Source organism: Panicum hallii, chromosome 5 (genome assembly GCF_002211085.1).
Source record: "Panicum hallii strain FIL2 chromosome 5, PHallii_v3.1, whole genome shotgun sequence".
Classification (NCBI taxonomy): domain Eukaryota; kingdom Viridiplantae; phylum Streptophyta; class Magnoliopsida; order Poales; family Poaceae; genus Panicum; species Panicum hallii.
In genome coordinates, this window is record NC_038046.1 from 11,503,076 (window position 1) to 11,521,190 (window position 18,115).

Genomic DNA, 18,115 nt, shown 5'->3' on the forward strand with positions numbered 1-18,115 from the left:
TACTTCTGGAGGGATGCCCCTTTCCTAAATTATTGGAATGGAAAAGACATGATGAACACAATAGGGACATGGAATATGCTAGCGACACAGGCTGGTAGTGGTTAACATGCTACACTACACAACCTAAATAGCACTGTGCTTTATTATATATATATATATGTATATATATATATATGTAGGAGTACGGTACAACGTGAAAACGAAACACAGAAAGCATAGTAAGTAGAAAACGACGCGAGCATAGGTGGAGCAGCTTCTCCACACGCGCAGCTGAGATCTACTTGTCCCTCTTGTAGATCTTGTGCAGGAAGGACTTCAGCACCGTCTGAACCGCCTTGTTCGGCTGGGCCTCGATGTCGGCGATCAGCTTGGTGTAGCTCTCCCTCTCGTATTCATGGAAAACCTCCTGGATTTATGCCAATGAGGAAAGGGCATCACCGAAACAGAAAATATATGAAAATAATAGCATCAGGTTCTGCCACAGGCAAACGCAACTTGCTAAAAATTTGGATGTTGTTTCAGCATATTGAGCCCAACCAATGACATAAGTTGTTAGATTTTTATAGTTTATAGATAATACCAAAAATGTAGCTGTTCACTAAGGCATCAGGGACCGTGTGTGACAGTCTATCTATCTCATGGCTTATGCTGCTATCAGTGTTTTCACATGTTGACTCCGCTGTAAATGATAAGAACATGACGGCCAGGACATACCTCCAGATTAAGCTCTTTGTACAAGTCTTTCACCTTTGCAACACATGCTGGATCAGACTTCCCATAATTTTCCTGTTGACCAGACAAAAGGGGTCTAGAGTTTAGACACTGCCTCCTTTACTCTGAAAATGGACCAAATTAAAAGTACTTACAAATAGGATTCTCTTTTGGTCCTCATCAGCACGGTCAAGAGCTTGCACAACTAACCAAGAACACTTGTAGTCTTCAATATCAGTTCCGATCTGTGATAAGAGTTCATGTTGATAAGAACATAAACTAAAGAAAATAGGGCCTTGACTGCAATCTGCCCCACAGTTACACCCATTCAAATTAGTAAAAATAAAAGGTGCAAGTGCTAACCTTGCCAATGAATTCAGGATCACCATAACAATCTAGATAATCATCCTGTAGAAAAATAACATTAATCAGTTGTAGTTCCAATATAGAAATTTTCACCTAGAAGAAACACGAGCATTACCTGGACTTGAAAATATGTTCCCATTTCAACAAGAATGGTCTTTACATCACCAAAGTTATCCAAGTTCTCACCAGCTAGCAGAAGTGCACATGCAACCTTGAATGTAGTAGAATATTGTCACGAGAGACATCTAGTTAAATTCTATGATTACCATCCCCAATTAAAAGGGACAAATGGAATTATATCTCTTACAGGGAGATAAAATGAATAGTAGGCTGTCTTGTATTGAACGATGCGTCGGTGACTGCAAAATGCAAATCAATGAAAGAAATTAGCATTAAAAAATACGATATCCAAAGTTTCAGGTACCAAACAAATAATGACACCTCATTCTGGAAACTATACAGGCAGCGGTAAAGATTTTCTTTTACTACATTTGGTTACCAAGATATATGCAATAAATCATGCAAGGAAACAAAGCATTGAATTGCGTTACTGCTATTGTGTTTAAATGCTTACATCGTCAAGTTATATTTACTTAGATCCTTTTCACCCTCATGAGTAGTGATAAGATCCAACAACTGCCCTGAAGCAGTCTTGAACTCAACCTAAAAATGTAAAAAGAGAGTCAGTCATTGTTTTGAAGAATTCAGTGACTTTAGCATGAACCTATGCTTATGTCAGAAGATATTATTACCTCATTGAACAAATCAATGAGATCAACATAATATGGCTTTCCTTTGAAGTGGCGTTGAAGGATCCGTGAAATATGATTGCGAAGGATAATCCCATCATTTACAGCAATGAGGCCAACCTGCAAACATAAGCCCAGCAATTGGTGTCAAAGTTTGCAGGCTAAAAGCCTAAAACAATCTGTTAGCACTCAATAACACACTAGTATAAAATCGTTCCCTATGAAGAGATCAAACAGAAATGGGCATGGAAATAAGTTGCTTATAAGAAGAGATCAAATAGAAACATGCAGCATGAAAGTCAACTTTTAACAGATGAACAATTCTTCGATAATCGGTGTCGACATTGAATCCTTCTCAGGTAAACCCTTGATACAGCCATCATAAAAATAATGTACCCAAATAATTTGGTACACAAAAAAGATAATCGATCCTCAGCTGACCTGAGGCACCCTAAACCAGCAAGGCTGCCCACGTCGTGTCTGGGAGTTGTCCATGATATCATCAAGCACCAGAAAATAAGCTTGAAGCTGACAAATGAGAAACAGTAACTAAGGTTACCACCTTACAAAAGATTTCATGCTATTAAGATTCAACAAACATGTTCGAAACAACATTGTCAGGAAGTATTACCCATTCAATACACCAACCAAGGGTGCATGCAAGAAATGTCTCCTCCTTGCTCAGAACATCAGCACCCTTCAATATCTTGTAGCTATCAATGACTGAGATCCCGCGGTTACACTTTCCTCCGAGCACATTGTAATCCACCATCTGCTCCAGAAATAAACAAGTCAAAAAAAGTTCTCTAAGCTAGTGATTGTATCAGAAACTTAACAGAAGAAACTAAAAGAAGGATATAATCAGAAACAATAGAATTCATTATGTGGATTTCCTGTTTCTGCGGACCACAAACTGCAAACGAACATGGGAACACAGGAGGATTCTTATAAGACCTGCCCAGTCAAGTCGCTCAATTTGTATCCACTGTGAACAGCCAATAAAAACACTTGTTGTCTACAAAAGGGACAGACAACAGAAGCAATCCATCAACTTCACTACTAAGTGCCAAGCAAAGTATGAGGTATGATGTTCTTTAAGACATGGTGTGACGCTCCAAATTTTCCTTCAACTGTAATTGTTCCGCTGCTTAACCAATAGAAAGTGACTTAATGTAATAATTGGCAGATTTCTAGTGATTTGACAACTTAGTCAGAATTTCTAGCACTTTAGATATCTAGATCCCTGAGATGTGTTTTAACTATTACTTTTTACAAGTACATATTTTTTGAGCAACAATTTTTTTTGCATGGTGATAGTATTTCCTCAAATAAAGAAATTGTTTTTATATGAACAATCTGAATATTTTCTATAGACAATATTTTCTATGATATAAGGTAAAAGTTTGACAAGAATGTGTGACCACTGTCTAGTGATTCAGCATCTTTATTGTTTCCTCCTGATTCAGGGCTTAGTCAGACACTGAGACACAACTCAATTTTGGTAACAAAAAGGCAACCTGCTAAACTTAATTCTGTTCAGGCAGCAACACACTTTTCTCAAAATAATCTAGCCAATTACCGAAGTCCTAGATGAGTAGATATATGCTCCAACGGCAGCATATGAGAAAACCCCTTAGCGACCTTAACGTGTCAAGGATCAGGAACGACAACTCAAACGCTGACAGATTTCACAATACAGCTAAGCCTTTCGCAACAAATTGATGGATCCTTTCAGATAGCTTAGATAAACCCAAAATCCTAATCACAGCCCTTGGTTCATGTTTGCTGAGTCTCCTTTTAATATGTGCGTGAGAGACAGAGGGAGATTAAGAGATAACTGACTTTGTCGCTCCGACTTCCCGAATTATCCAACTCTAACAAGTCTAATTAAACCAATCAAAACATCAATGGTTTAGTACATTATTTCTACTCCTACTAATCCTCTCTCCATAGCATCCTAAAATCATTCAACACATAATCACGCAAACCTGAGAAATTTCAGCTGTCAGGCGTCAAATCCTCGGAATCACCGAAAGCCCACAAAACCCGGTAAAAAAACCCCGGAAGCTCTGACGCGAGCATATAGGTCGCCTCCGCCAGACCAGATCAAACCAACACCCACGGTAATAAAAATTAAGGGGAGGAGGAAGAGAACATTACGCGGTCGATCCACTGGAGCGACTCGTCGGTGAACTCGAAGGCAGGGTCCTCGAGCATCTCCACCTTGAGCTTGCTGTATATCTCCTTGAACGCGGCCGTCGTGTCGGCGCCGCCGGAGCCGTTGGTCACCGCCACCCCCGCGGTCGCCATTGCGCCCCCGGAGTCGGAGCCCTCCCCCACCTCACGTCGTCGCGTCGGCGCGGGAGGAGACGAGGAGGGAGCGGAATTTTGTGGAGAGTATGGGAGAGGGAGGGAGCTGAGGAGGAGAAGCGAGGCGCTGCTGCGCGTGTGGGCACGGGATTGTGCTGTGGGCGCACGTTTATTTATGGACGGGAGCTGCCACGGAGACCGTGACGGCGACAGCCTTGGTGCCGAGTTGGTGGTCGTGGCACGCTGGAAAAGAAGTCACTTTCCGGATGCAAGCAAATATAGGTGAGTTTTAAGAATGAACTCTGGGGGGTCATGGAAATGTTTCAAGCAGCGCTTGACTTGCTCTCCAATCGAGCTACGCCGTTCTTCTTCTCCATCAGAAGTATTTGCCCAGAAACAAAAGGAAATCAAAGTGAACATAGGCACTCGTTTTATTCTCCGAACAATTACAGAAGCCATAAGCGGAACACTACAAATAAACTCTCTCTCTCTCTCTCTCTAAATGAAGCAATGAACTTCTCCTGAACAACATATATATTTCAGAAACGGAGAAAAGTAATTGAGACTATACACAAACTGGGAATGGTAGTGGGCATAGTTGTCGACCGCCACGTTTCGGATTCTCCGTTTCGTTCTCTATAGAGAGTACTTTTGTCTTCTACCTCTGGTCCTATCAAAGAAGGTTTTGTTATGCACAAAATCATGGTGCTGTTGTTTCTCTTTTAGCACGTCCTAGTATAAACGTTCAGCGTTCAATCTAAATTGCTTCTAAAAACATTTGGCTACATGGCTGGAGCTTGATTCTTGAACAAAGGGAAAAGAGACTCATTGACTAATATACCCCACTTGTACATCTTGATCTTTTTTGACAAAAGAAATTAAAAATCATGATGGCATAGTGGCTCCCTACTTTGGCCACCCTAGTCCATTTTGATGGCTAAAATCTCGACCATCATCCTGCTGACCAGATTTTAACTTCGCCCCTATATATGGGAAGCCTTCGTGCACACCACCGCCATGCCCGGCCCGTGGCCTCCGGCCGAGCGTTGCTCCGCTGCAGATTTCGCTTCAATTCGGATGGGGATAGGCAATGGCACATGGCAGGCAGGGCGGCCGGCCGGCCGCGCGCCGACGCTGCCGATCCGGGGCAAGCAGCCGGGGCGATGCATCAGAGAGCTGGCGGCACGTAGGCATCGCCGCGTCGCTTTCCGGTCAAGTCGGTCCGCGCGTGCATTGGTGGCGAGAACAGCTGCCCATTGATGACCTCCGCGCCCGGCCGTCCTCCGTCCAACGCCCCCGAGTCCAAAACGAATTCAATGGTGGTCGTCTTCTCCTCTCCGCCACGCGCCCCAGCAACGCATTCATGGCCCCGAAAGCTGACATGTCCACCTGCCGAACAACAACGATTTCTTCTTCTTCTTTTTCCCCCAGAGGCAAACGGCAGCAGATTTTTTAGGCGGAGATCGGTGGATCTTCCTCGCGGCGGGTGACCGGTCGACGATCAGGAGCACGCGCTCCATGTGCTCGCCGGGGTTGGGCCGCTGTGGCTGCCGCTGCTGCTCAGGCCTGGTTGGTACTGGTACCACACAGCACCGTGCTTGGACGTTCCGAAGCTCACAATCTAGCTAATTTCCACATCCACATCCACTGGGAGGGCCGGGGGAAGTGCTGTAAAACGTGGCACGCACGGCCGCCGGCCAACACTGCACGCGCGCGCGCCGGAAACGTTCGTCCTCGTCGTCCTCCTCCTCTCCGGCGACGTCACGCGCACGGCCCGCCGGGGCGCCACTTCGCTCCGCGACGAGCCTGGCTAGCTGCAAAAGGTACCCGTCCGGCCGTCTCGATCGCCGGCTGGTCGCGACCTCGTGCCCCGGAAACTTTGTTGCCACAACCTCACCGTGCGCGCGTGCGTGCCCCCGACCCGACCTGTGTAGGCACGTGCTCTCGCGGGCGCCAAGCACGCGGTTGATTTCGCTGACCACATGCGCGTGACCTGGACTCCGGCAGTGGCGCCTTTACTGACCGTCTCCAGTAGGAGCGAGAACGCATGACAGAGAATTCAGAATTAGTAGAATCAGTGTCATTATAGACAGGAGACAGAGAGAGCGCCCAAAACAAAGAAGTTACCAAACTATACCTTTGTTGTCTAACCGTTGGACTAAAATGCCAATTTCCTCCAAAGGGTGGACGAGAAACTAAATTCGTCTAGCAGTGAGACTAAATTGCATAACGAAAATTGAAGTTCTGTACAGTGAGATATGCGGGACTGGGGGAGTAGGCATCACGGAGAAACCGTCAATACGGAATCGCCTTCTCGTCTGTGACAAATGGAACCAAAACAAATACTGAATACAAAACTGTCATGGAGCTGTCCATGCAAGCAAACAAGAAAGAAAATCCAAGCTCGGAGCCTCACCGCAAATGTTCGACTGAATGTTCAAGCACGGGAAATAACCCAATGAACCTGCTGGGAGCTAAGAATTAGAATGTGAATGACCTGAAAAATACCCAGCAGTGGCGTCTTTACTGACCGTCTCCGGAAGGAGAAGTAGAGGTGGGACTTGCACGGTGCCGTGCAGGCCCGACTCTCTCGTGCCTCGTGCCGCGTCGGATCTACATTTTTAGGCACGTTTAGTACGAAGTTCGTGCCGTGCTGGCTCAAGCACGGACCTCTAGATATTTGCAGTTGACTTATGTACTTATCGGTACGTGAAGAGATGGTTACGACTAACCTACCGTACTGCTACCAACAATGATAAAAAATTCAAACTAATATAGGAAAATTAAGTAAATTTTAGAAATAATGAAAAGAGATAAAATTAGGGAAAATATGGTTTATTAGTACACTGCATATGGAAGGCAGCATATCTTAATAGTAAGCCATGTAGGAAAATTGCGTGATTTTCTTAAATGAATCTTTGCTTCCACGGTGACTGTTAATTAGAGAGCAGCATTAGTTAACTGTTAATAACGGACTACACGCAGGCTGACGGACTATTTTCATGCCGTGTTGGTCCAAGCACGGCTTAAAAGCGGGCCGTGTCATACAACCCATCGTGCTAAGATCCTAGGCACGGCATGGTTCTCGTGTTCGTGTTGTGTCGGCACGGTCTGAAATTTTACGTGCCGTGCCGTACTGTGCTTTGGGTCGTGCCAAAAGATCATGCCGTAGCCCGCTCAAAAATAGCACGGCCTAGATTGCAGCTCTAAAGAAAACACATGACAGAGAATTAGAATGTGATAGACCGGATTCTTGAGGTGGGAGGGAGAGAGCGCGCGACAGGAAACGAACTAGTACAACTACTTGACAAGCTGAGCTGAGATCCTATACCTGTATGATTTATCAATCTGCTGAAGCCAGTAGGAAGGGTCTCCAACAACTCCCGGTGCCTGGCGTCTTTCAGATTTACTTTCCCTTGCGACATGTGCTTCTCGTCTGTGGAACACCATGCAGCAGCCTGCAGCAGCGGACATGGCCCCGGTCCGACGGGGCTCCGCTGGTCGTGGTCCGTGGCCTCGTGGGGCGGGCGGTCTCACCGTAGCGGTGCCCGGCGGACGGAGTATATTTTTCTTTTACAAGCAACACAGATGATAGAGAGTATTGTATGTCAGCTCGTTGTGCTCGAATTCATCCGACATCATTGTTGTCGTAGCAATCCGTTTCGATCCATTTGTTATACTTCCTCCGTCAAATAAAAGTGCAATTCTAAGATTAAAAAACAAATCAACAAAAGAGTGCATTTCTAGCAATAACTACCTGCTTTATCCTTTCAAATATATCTTTCAGAAATTAATTATCTGCATGTTATAACTAAATCTGTAGAAATTGAATACCATCTATACCTAAATTAATGAGATTGAGACGATTACTAAGGGTAGTATAGTCATTTGCTAATAATATTAATCTGTCTGAAAAAATAGAATTGGACTCTTCGTGGAACGAAGAGAATATGCCACGAGAGCATGATGTTTGAATCGAGTCTCTTATCTTTTCTAGATTTTTCTCGCACAGCGCTAGAGATCAATTCATTTTAAGGGAAGAGTCGCAATTGCTAGAACCATCGAAATTTATTACCACCCAAGTGATTTGTAAGAAGCCAAAATGCCTATAAGGTCGTCACGTGTCCAGCCACAACAATCATACAACGTTTATTTGCATGTCATTCATCTAAAAACACTTCATGACCATAGTATGAACTGTTCACCCGCACTCACAGCCATCGGATCGGCACCGAGGGCTGGGATTGAGCCATGTCATATCAGCCATCAGGTGATTTGACTTAATCTCAGCCCTCTGGTGCTGATCAGACGGGTGTGAGTGCACCCCGGCATAGAGTGGTAACTGATTCCATACTCAAAAAATCCACTCTCATCATTCATCTCCTCCAACTCTGGGGAAGAAAAGATTAGGATAAACAAGAAGGACCTGAGAATATGCCCGAGATATTACTGATTAACACACCACAAGAACATGCACTTTATTACATGTAAGCTGGGCGCACAATATGATAGCAAATTTAAGACCGAACAACAACAACACAGTACAAATACCACATCAAACAGAGTAACTTCATGCAAGCATCGATCGAGCAGCTTCCTAACGAGCTAGGTCTACTTCTGTCTCTTGTAGATCTTGTGCAGGAAGGACTTCAAAATAGTCTGAACAGCCTTGTTCGGCTGGGCCTCGATGTCAGCGATGAGCTTGATGTAGATCTCCCTCTCGTACTCACGATACACCAACTGGGATCATTCCGATGATAAACGTCAGTTAAAATAATACGTGTATGAAAATAGGATGTCTTTCCGCCACATTAAATGGATCTTGCCATATTTTGAATATTGTTTCACCATCTTCAACCAAGTTAGCACCATAATGTGTTCTTCACTTCTTGTGGATAAAAAGAAATTATTACTCTTCAGACATCAGCCACTGTGCGCGGAGTCTTTTTCATGTCATATGCTGATGCCCATGATATATACATGGTCGACTCTACGGAGAATTATATATATAAATATTAACATGATAGAATGGTCAAGACAAACCTCCAGGTTAAGCTCTTTGTACAAGTCCTTCACTTTTGCAACGCATGCTGGATCAGACTTTCCATAATTTTCCTATGAGGCCACACATGAAGAATTTAGATTCTATTTTGTATGTTGTGAAAACAATGACCAAAATAACACTTACAAAAAGAATGCTCTTTTGGTTCTCATCAGAATGTTCAAGAGCTTGCACAACTAACCAGGAACACTTGGACTCTTCAATATCAGTCCCAATCTGTGATAAGAATTCATACTAATAAGATCGGAAACTAAATAAACAGGGCTCTGATTGCAGTCAACCTAGTAGTTACACTCACTTAAATTAGTATAGAAAAAGTTGCAGACACTAACCTTGCCCGTGAATTCAGGGTCACCAAAACAGTCTAGATAATCATCCTGTAGAGAAATATCATTAAGCAGAGGTTTTCCGATGTAAACAACTCACATCATTTTACATACTAAAAATAGAAGAATTACCTGGATTTGAAAATATATTCCAATTTCAATGAGAATATTCTTTACATCACCAAAGTTACCTAGGTTCTCACCAGCCAGCAACAAAGCACATGCAACCTTGAATGGAGTAGAATTAATATTATTACCACACACATCTACTTAAGTATTACCATTAAGATCTAGATAATTGAACGAAATGTATAGGATGATAACACCTACAGGAATATAAAAGGAATGGTAGGCACACTTGTAGTCAGCGATATGGCGGTAACTGTGCAAATGAAAATGATTAAAAGGAATTAGCAATAAAATGATGATTTTTGAAATTAGATGTATTAAACAAATAATGAATACAACTCACTTTGGAAACTACAAATGTAGCGGTTAAGATTTTTTTTAACTACAGTTGGTTATAAAAACATGTATGGGCAACAAATCTTTAAGGAAACAAAGATGTGTGAATTGTACTACTACTACAATGCTGCATGAACTTACATTGTCTCATTGTATCTAGTCAGATCCTTTCTACCCTCATGAGTAATGATAAAATCCAACAACTCCCCTGAAACTACCTTAAACTCGGCCTAAAACATAAAGATAGTATCAATCATTCATAAGAGACAAATCAACTAATTTAGCATGAACATATATTTCTATCTGAAAATATAATTACCTCATTGAACAAATCTATGATATCAATATAATATGGCTTCCCTTTGAAGTGGTGGCGAAGGATACGTGGAACATGGTTGCGAAGGATAATTGCATCGTTTATAGCAGTGAGGCCAACCTATTGTAAACAAAAGGTTTGCAAGTTTCATAATTTGTGGGTTTTAAATGATATATGAAAAATCGACGCTGCACTAGTATAAATTAGTTCCCTATGAGAATATCAAATAGAAACGTGACCAGTAGAATTATTAGTTGCTTATTAAGGGGAGACAAATATAAACATGGAATGCCAAAGTCAGTTGCTTAATAGATGAAACAGATTCTTCTAGATTCTTCTATAATTTGGTTGCGCAAACTGTATCCTTTTTAAGTAAGGGGAGGGAAAGTTCAATTTATACCTTTGAACTATCACAAAAGTCTGATTTTCAACCATTAACTATAAAACCGGATGACGGAGTCCATCCAACTGTTGAAACTGGATAAATTTGGCCCTTCGTATGGTTTCAAAGGTGATTTTTCATTTTATGAAGATTAAAAATATTCAAGTTTAAACTAAAAATCATAAGTAATTTATTTTACATCACAAAAATATGAAACGGTACCAAATTTTTTCTAAAAATTTAACCTATCTATTGGCACTCTATTTGTTAGTTATTCAGATCCAATTTTTAATATTTCTAGTACTTTTTTACTTATAGTTATGCCTATTATTTTTATTAAATAAGATTAAAAAAGCAACACCAGATAGGTTATATTTTTAGAAATTTTTTTACTAGTTTTATATTTTTTCGATTTAAAAGAATTAGTTTTGATTTTTTAAATATAACTAGATTTTTTTATTTTTTTAAAAAATATAAAATCTCCTTGGAACCACCCAAAGGGTTAAATTTATCCGGTTTCGATAGTTGGATGTTCCTCGTTGTCCGGTTTTATAGTTGAAGGTTGAAAATCGAACTTTTATGATAGTTCGAGTGTGAAAATTAAACTTTTGCTTTTAAGCAAAGCCTTGGTTCAACACCGTCAAAACAAATATCTATATAATTAATTTGGTAGACAGAAAAGATAATTGACTCCTGTCATCTGACCTGAGGCACCGTAAACCAGCAAGGGCGGCCACGTCGTGTCTGAGAGTTGTCCATAATATCATCAAGCACAATAAAATAAGCTTGAAGCTGCAAACATGAAAGCAAACATGAAATATAACAATTAATAAAGGCCCCACCTACCAGAAGATATTGAGCTATTATCATTCAACACACAAGCTTGAAAATAAAACCATTGCGAAGCATTTAATACCCACTCAATACACCAACCAAGGGTGCAGGCAAGAAATATCTCCTCCTGGCTTAGAACATCAGCACTCTTCAGTATATTGTAGCTATCAATTACAAAGAGCACGCGGTTGCACTTTCCTCCGAGTACATTGTAATCCACCATCTGGTCCAGAAGGCATAAACAAGTCAAAAAAGTTAGCAAAGCTAGGTGCCGTTTGGTTCTTCTGGACTAAAGTTTAGTCCCTTTACGTCGGATATTTGAACACAAGTATTAAATATAGATTAATTAAAAAATCAATTGCATAAATTAAGACTAATTCATGAGATAAATCTATTAAATCTAATTAATTCATCATTAGCATATGTTTACTTAGCACAACATTACCAAATCATGGACTAATTAGGTTTAATGAATTCGTCTCACGAATTAATCTCCATTTATGCAATTAATTTTGTAATTAAGACTAAACTTTGGTCACCAAATCCAAACGGTCCCATAATAACTTATTATTCTCAATTAAACAAAATAAAAGCAAGGAGAAACTAAAGCTCTGGCACAAGCATGTAGTTGTCGTCCACTATGTCAAATCAAGCCAGCACCCTTATAGTAAAATGAAGGGAGAGGAACAGAGCATTATACGCGATCAATCCACTGGACGGCCGACTCGTTAGTGATCTCGACGGCATGGTCCTCGAGCACCTCCGCCTTGAGCTTGTTGTATATCTCCTTCAACGCAGCCATCTTATCGGTGCCGCCGGTGCCTTTGGCATCCGCCACCCCGGCTGTCGCCATTACCGTGCCCTCGGAGTTCGCGGAGCTCTTGCTCACCTCACGTCGTGTGGGCGCGGGAGGAGGAGACGAGAGAGCAGTCGAGTAGAAGAAATGGAACAAAGGTTGTTGGAAGCAGGGAGAGAACTGAGATCTTCTCACCCCTCTCCACCCCACCAGCTTAAATCTGTCGTTTGGATGGCCTCAGCCCGGCTGATTCACGCGTGCAAAGTATCAGCTTGCATTGCAGAGTTTCGCTTTGGATGGCTGGCAGTTGCGGAGATGGCGGGCGGGCGCGCGTCGATGGTGATCCCGTGTATCAGGATAATTAATGGGAGTGCTAGCTATAGGGACACGATGGTAGGCAATAGGCATCAGCAATGCCAATTCAGCATGTACAGCGCGTGCATTTGTCCGCAACGCCTGTAGCAACGCATGCACTCACGTGTTACCCTTGCATCTAAACGTTCTTAGCTATCAGAAGGTTCCTTATATGTATACTTCCATTCATGTGGTCATTGCTGCGGACAGTGACATGCTGATGTGCATTACGCGAGACTGTTAGTAGTAGAAACTAGATAGTACATACAGGTATGCATTGATGGATGCACGGGTATTTTTCCAGAAACAAATACAGTGTTCTAGATAGTACGGAGTACTGGTTAGCAGCTCTGTAGTGTCACTAACCACCTGGCCAAACAACAACTTTTGAGGCGGGGATCGGTGGATTTTCCTTGCAAGTAAACGAGGACCAGGAAAGCTCCCCACGTTCATGGACGAAGCCTAGTAGCTTACAATCTAATTTCTACATCCACCGTACCAAGCCCATCCCCCAACGGCCGCAAGCCAATTCAATCAACGATCGTACGCCCGGAGATTGTTTGTCCATGTCATGCGCTGGGGAGGGGAAGTGCCGAAGAACGTTATGTAAAACCTAAGTGTACTATGTGAGCTGCACCAGATTTTTGTTGAGCTGGAAAAGAAAGAGGAGAGGATCGGAGAAAGAAAAACGTGAGCTACTGATTATTAGCCAGCTGCAACAGACTCCAAGAAGGTTAGATGAATGAGAGCAGTACCGGCTATTATATTGATTTAATGGTTCAGCATGTATCTATGACTAACTCTTACTTGAGTGGGCTCTGGATTGGTGGTAGGCGGTAGCTAGATGATACACGTTGACAAAGCAGTAATGCCCTTACGCTACCACCCGCCAATGCCATGAGTCATGGGATGCCGGAGAAGCCCCAACTATCCTGCCATGTTGACGATGCCCGCCAGCCATGAGTTAGGACAGTTTTTTTTTAGATATTTGCAAAGGTGAAGCCATGAACCGGAAGAAAGTACCTCTCTCACCCCAAGGTCCATCCTCTAGTTCCAAAGGAATTGTGTGCAAAGCAAAGTTTTAGAATGTATTTGTATTTGAGATGAGTTATATCAAGACATAAACCCCCTATCCATTTGTTTTTCAATTTCATTATGTTTTAATTGGTCATCCATGGTGAAGAGTCGAAGAGAAACAAAAAGCAGTTTTAGCTGCTAGGTATCATTGCGCTCGGGCTCGCCCCTACACCATTGTTGCCTTAGCCATTCATTGTAAGTCACAAGTGTATGGTGTGTGAATCAAGTCTCTAGTTTCTTCCTAAATCTTCTCATGCCATCGCAGAAGAGATTATTTCCTTTGCAGGGTAGAGTTTTTGCAACTGCTGGAAGTAACGAAATTAGTGATCTCACGGTAATTACTTTATTTAGCGCCAGCAGCCAAGATGTCCCGTCAGGCAAAAAGCCAGCATGATCAGGCACCCAATCAGACAATAGCGTCATTTGCATGGCATTCATCTCATCGAATTTTAATTTAGGGAAGAAAAAGCAGGATGAACATATAGCAGGAGCTGGGAATATACTAGCGACACAATCAGTTAACACATCACTTGAAATCATGTACTTTACGATACTACTATACTATAAGGAAGTGTAACACATAGCAACATAGTACAAGTACAGCATCAAGCTTAGTAACTTGATGCACGCATCGATGGAGCAGCTTCTTAACGAACTGGGTCTACTTATCCCTCTTGTAGATCTTGTGGAGGAAGGACTTCAAAACATTTTGAACGGCCTTGTTTGGCTGGGCCTTGATGTCAACAATCAGCTTGTTGTAGCTCTCACTCTCGTACTCACGGAACACCTCCTGGACCCATAGCAATGACAAAAGGAGGTTAACAAGCAAAGTATGTATATAAAAACAGGGTGTCAGGTTCCATCACATATATATAAATAGAGTATTGCCACATTTTGGATATTTGTTCACCATCTTAACCAAGTTAGCACCATTATGCTTTCTTTATTCTTTTTATGGATAATAATTAAGAACAGTTTGTTGCTCTTAAGACATCAGCGACAATGTGTGATCTATTCCATTCCTATGCTGTCGTCCATGATATTTACATGGTTGATTCAGCTGACACTGATCAATAAATAATGATAACTAAAATGAAATGGCCAACAAGACAAACCTCCAGATTAAGCTCTTTGTACAAGTCCTTCACTTTTGCAACACATACTGGATCAGACTTTCCATAATTTTCCTATGGGGACAAACATGAAGAATTTAGACTCTAATGTATGTTGTGAAAAATGACCAAATTAATAGTACTTACAAACAGAATTCTCTTTTGGTTCTCATCAGCATGTTCAAGAGCTTGCACAACTAACCAGGAACACTTGTACTCTTGAATGTCAGTTCCGATCTGTGATAAGAATCCATACCGATAAGATTGGAACTAGAGAAATAGGGCCTTGATTGCAGTCAACCTAGCAGTTACACTCATTTAAATTAGTAAAGGAAAAGGTGCAAATACTAGCCTTGCCAGTGATTTCAGGATCACCAAAACAGTCCAAATAATCATCCTGTCGAAAATATCATTAATTAATGATATTCCAATATGGAGAATTCACATCATTTCACATAAAAAAACAGCAGCATTACCTGGATTTGATAGTATATTCCGATTTCAAAGAGAATGTTCTTTACATCTCTAAAGTTATCTAGGTTCTCACCAGCCACCAGCAACGCACATGCCACCTTGAATGGAGTGGGATATTGTTATCAAGCAAAGGCATATGATTAAATTCTAGCATTACGACCCAGATAATAGAACATAACATATAGGGTGATGACAATTACAGGAAGATAACATGAATAGTAGGCTGTCTTGTACTGAGAGATGCAGCGGTGACTGTACAAAAATGCAAATCATTGAAAGGAATTAGCAACAATAAAGATAATTTCTCAAATTGGATGTAGTAAACAAATAATGAAAACAACTCACTCTGGAAAGTAATATTTTAAGTAGAGTCGGTTACCAAAACATAGACGGTAAATCATTCAAGGAGCTAGACAAAGCACGTGTGAGTTGTGTTACTGCTACTATGCTACATGAACTTACTTTGCAACGTTACATTTTCTTAGATCCTTTTCGTCCTCATGAGTGGTGATAAGATCCAACAACTGCCCTAAAGACATCTTAAACTCAGCCTAAAAACATAAAGAAAAAGAACATCAGCCATTCATAAGAAACAATAAAATTTATCATGGCCATATAATTGTGCCTGAATATATGATTACCTCATTGAACAAATCGATGAGATCAATATAATATGGCTTTCCTTTAAAGTGGCGCTGAAGGATGCGTGAAATATGGCTGCGAAGGATAATCCCATCGTTTACAGCAATGAGGCCAACCTATTGCAAACAGAACTCCAGCAATTGGTGTCATAGTTTGTGGGCTAAAAGCCTAAAACAATTTTTTGAAACTCCACAACGAACTAGTATAAATTATTCCCTATGAGGAGATCAAACATATAAGTGGGCATGAAAATAAGTTTCTTAAGAGGAGATCAAATAGAAACATGCGGCATGAAAGTCAATTTATAACAGATGAAGTCGACATTGAAACTTTCTCAGGCAACTAAAGCCTTGATACAGCCAACGTACCCGAAATAATTTGGTACACAAAATAAAAATAATGTATTCTCATCTGACCTGAGGCACCCTGAACCAGCAAGGCTTCCCACGTCGTGTCTGGGAGTTGTCCATGATATCATCATGCACCAGAACATAAGCTTGAAGCTGACAAATGAGATAGTAATAATAATTAAAGCTCCCACCTTGGTAAAGATCTTATGCTATTAACATTCAGTAAGCATGTTTGGAAACAACGCTGCCGCCTGGCGGGAAGTATTACCCATTCGACGCACCAACCAAGGGTGCAAGCAAGAAATGCATCCTCGTGGCCCAGAACATCGACACCCTTCAAGATCTTGTAGCTGTCGACGACAGAGAGCCCGCGGTTGCACTTTCCCCCGGGCACATTATAATCCATCATCTGTTCGAAGCAGCATAAAAAAGTTATCCAAGCGACAAGCCAGTAATTAAACGAGCGAGCATGTAGTTGATCTCCTGCGCCAAACCAGATCAAGCCAGCACCCACGGTAAAATTAAGGGGAGCAGAATGAGAGCATTACGTACGCGGTCGATCCACTGGAGCGACGACTCGTCGGTGAACTCAGAGGCGTGGTCCTCGAGCAACTCCTTCTTGAGTTTGCCGTATGTCTCCATGAACGCGCCCGTGCTGCTGCTGTCGGCGCCGCCCGAGCCGCTGGCAGCCACCAGCTCCGCCGTCGCCATTACGTACCGCGCGTCCCCGGAGTCGGAGCTCTTCCGCACCTGGTCGCGCGCGGGAGGAGTGGTTGGGAGCGGAGAGTTGATGAATGATCAGTCGGGGAATTCTGATCTCGTTTTATACATGATCAATCCTCCCCCACCCCCACCAGCTGGACTCTACCGTTGGTTTACATGGCCTCGGCCTGATTCACGCGCAAAGTAATAGCTTTGCAGGGTTCGCTTCGGACTGCTGCAGACAGTTGCGGAGGCGGCGCGCGCAGCGGCAGCGCCGATGGTGATCCACCCACTGATCCGAATTCAATTGTCCTCTTGTCTCGCCGATGGACGCCCGCAGCATTCCAGATCCGCATGCCAATCCGACGACCGTACGCCTGGAGATTTCCGTGCACGTCATGCTCGTGCATCCATGGGGAGGGGGAAACCAAGTGGCGGAAAACGTGTGGGCACGCATGCTATCCTTTGGGAAACGTCTATGGTTTGGCGAGAAACGTACGTAGGGGTAGCCCCGCCGGTCCTCCTTTCTCATATATCCTCCTCTCCGGCCGGCGACGTCGGCGGCGCACCGCGCCTGCCTCGGCACCACTCCGCGCGCGACGAGCTAGGGTTGCAACCATGGCAGAGGAGTCGACAAAGTGTACGTGCTTCCAATCTCTCCGAGTTCGTCTGAAACCAGATTCGTCTTGCAGAAACACACTGGACTTACAGGCTCGTTGGTGCCTCCCGTCTGTATACTGCAACAATTACGTCAAGGGCCGCTGGCACAGGCAGCAAATTAAAACGGTTTTGAATGTATTGAGCGCTTGTGTCGGGGGCAGGCCACAAATCACGCCCAAATCCGGCCATCAGGCCTCTTAACTCTATGTTGGGCCGGAGCACGTTTGGTGGACCCTTCTTTCTCATCAATCCATTAGGAAAAATACGAAAAATCATTTGCAATTTAGGGAATTTTTTTTGGAAAAAGTTACTTCGGCGCGGTCCTGTTTAGATATAGATTATTTTTGGATATAGGAAAAATAACAGACAGGGTCCTATTTAGATATAGATATATTTTTTTATTTTGAGAAATACATTGTTTTGGGAA

General features: G+C 42.6%; 3 protein-coding genes across 6 annotated transcripts; all 3 read right to left on the reverse strand.

The window, feature by feature from the left end:
* Positions 1-4,271, reverse strand: LOC112892315 (farnesyl pyrophosphate synthase-like). Its single transcript, XM_025959477.1, has 11 exons — positions 3,987-4,271; positions 2,458-2,598; positions 2,268-2,354; positions 1,830-1,946; positions 1,652-1,740; positions 1,385-1,436; positions 1,193-1,288; positions 1,075-1,119; positions 867-956; positions 715-786; positions 1-406 (listed from the first exon to the last, which is right to left on the reverse strand). Exons 1-11 carry the CDS (start codon positions 4,134-4,136, stop codon positions 278-280), a joined length of 1,068 nt encoding a protein of 355 aa, XP_025815262.1. The 5' UTR covers positions 4,137-4,271; the 3' UTR covers positions 1-277.
* Positions 4,272-8,586: 4,315 nt separating this feature from the next.
* On the reverse strand, positions 8,587-12,603 carry LOC112892316 (farnesyl pyrophosphate synthase-like). 4 transcript variants are annotated; one of them, XM_025959478.1, is made up of 11 exons: positions 12,222-12,593; positions 11,604-11,744; positions 11,393-11,479; positions 10,309-10,425; positions 10,131-10,219; positions 9,855-9,906; positions 9,657-9,752; positions 9,531-9,575; positions 9,325-9,414; positions 9,180-9,251; positions 8,587-8,876 (listed from the first exon to the last, which is right to left on the reverse strand). In XM_025959478.1, the coding sequence occupies exons 1-11, from the start codon at positions 12,372-12,374 to the stop codon at positions 8,748-8,750; spliced, it is 1,071 nt and encodes a 356-aa protein (XP_025815263.1). In that variant the 5' UTR covers positions 12,375-12,593; the 3' UTR covers positions 8,587-8,747. The 4 variants fall into 4 exon arrangements, with proteins under 4 accessions (XP_025815263.1, XP_025815266.1, XP_025815267.1 ...); XM_025959481.1 differs by having other exon boundaries at positions 8,738-8,876; positions 9,380-9,414; positions 12,222-12,602; XM_025959482.1 differs by lacking the exon at positions 8,587-8,876 and adding an exon at positions 8,887-9,021 and having other exon boundaries at positions 9,380-9,414; positions 12,222-12,603.
* Positions 12,604-14,230: 1,627 nt separating this feature from the next.
* LOC112892317 (farnesyl pyrophosphate synthase-like) lies at positions 14,231-17,116 on the reverse strand. The gene is made up of 11 exons (XM_025959483.1): positions 16,879-17,116; positions 16,595-16,735; positions 16,393-16,479; positions 15,976-16,092; positions 15,797-15,885; positions 15,535-15,586; positions 15,337-15,432; positions 15,213-15,257; positions 15,008-15,097; positions 14,864-14,935; positions 14,231-14,538 (listed from the first exon to the last, which is right to left on the reverse strand). Exons 1-11 carry the CDS (start codon positions 17,035-17,037, stop codon positions 14,410-14,412), a joined length of 1,077 nt encoding a protein of 358 aa, XP_025815268.1. The 5' UTR covers positions 17,038-17,116; the 3' UTR covers positions 14,231-14,409.
* Positions 17,117-18,115: the final 999 nt, after the last annotated feature.

What these genes read in the sequence shown, in the direction of transcription:
- LOC112892317 (XM_025959483.1), bottom strand. Translation starts at nt 17,037, where the DNA reads ATGGCGACGGCGGAGCTGGTGGCTGCCAGCGGCTCGGGCGGCGCCGAC. An exon ending in TCATCGATTTGTTCAATGAG is followed by an intron (nt 15,886 to 15,975) that starts GTAATCATATAT and finishes TTATGTTTTTAG; the next exon opens with GCTGAGTTTAAGATGTCTTT. An exon ending in ACTATTCATGTTATCTTCCT is followed by an intron (nt 15,433 to 15,534) that starts GTAATTGTCATC and finishes ACTCCATTCAAG; the next exon opens with GTGGCATGTGCGTTGCTGGT.
- LOC112892316 (XM_025959478.1), bottom strand. Translation starts at nt 12,374, where the DNA reads ATGGCGACAGCCGGGGTGGCGGATGCCAAAGGCACCGGCGGCACCGAT. An exon ending in TCATAGATTTGTTCAATGAG is followed by an intron (nt 10,220 to 10,308) that starts GTAATTATATTT and finishes TTTATGTTTTAG; the next exon opens with GCCGAGTTTAAGGTAGTTTC. An exon ending in ACCATTCCTTTTATATTCCT is followed by an intron (nt 9,753 to 9,854) that starts GTAGGTGTTATC and finishes ACTCCATTCAAG; the next exon opens with GTTGCATGTGCTTTGTTGCT.
- LOC112892315 (XM_025959477.1), bottom strand. Translation starts at nt 4,136, where the DNA reads ATGGCGACCGCGGGGGTGGCGGTGACCAACGGCTCCGGCGGCGCCGAC. An exon ending in CGCTCCAGTGGATCGACCGC is followed by an intron (nt 2,599 to 3,986) that starts GTAATGTTCTCT and finishes TTTCTGGAGCAG; the next exon opens with ATGGTGGATTACAATGTGCT. An exon ending in TCATTGATTTGTTCAATGAG is followed by an intron (nt 1,741 to 1,829) that starts GTAATAATATCT and finishes TTACATTTTTAG; the next exon opens with GTTGAGTTCAAGACTGCTTC.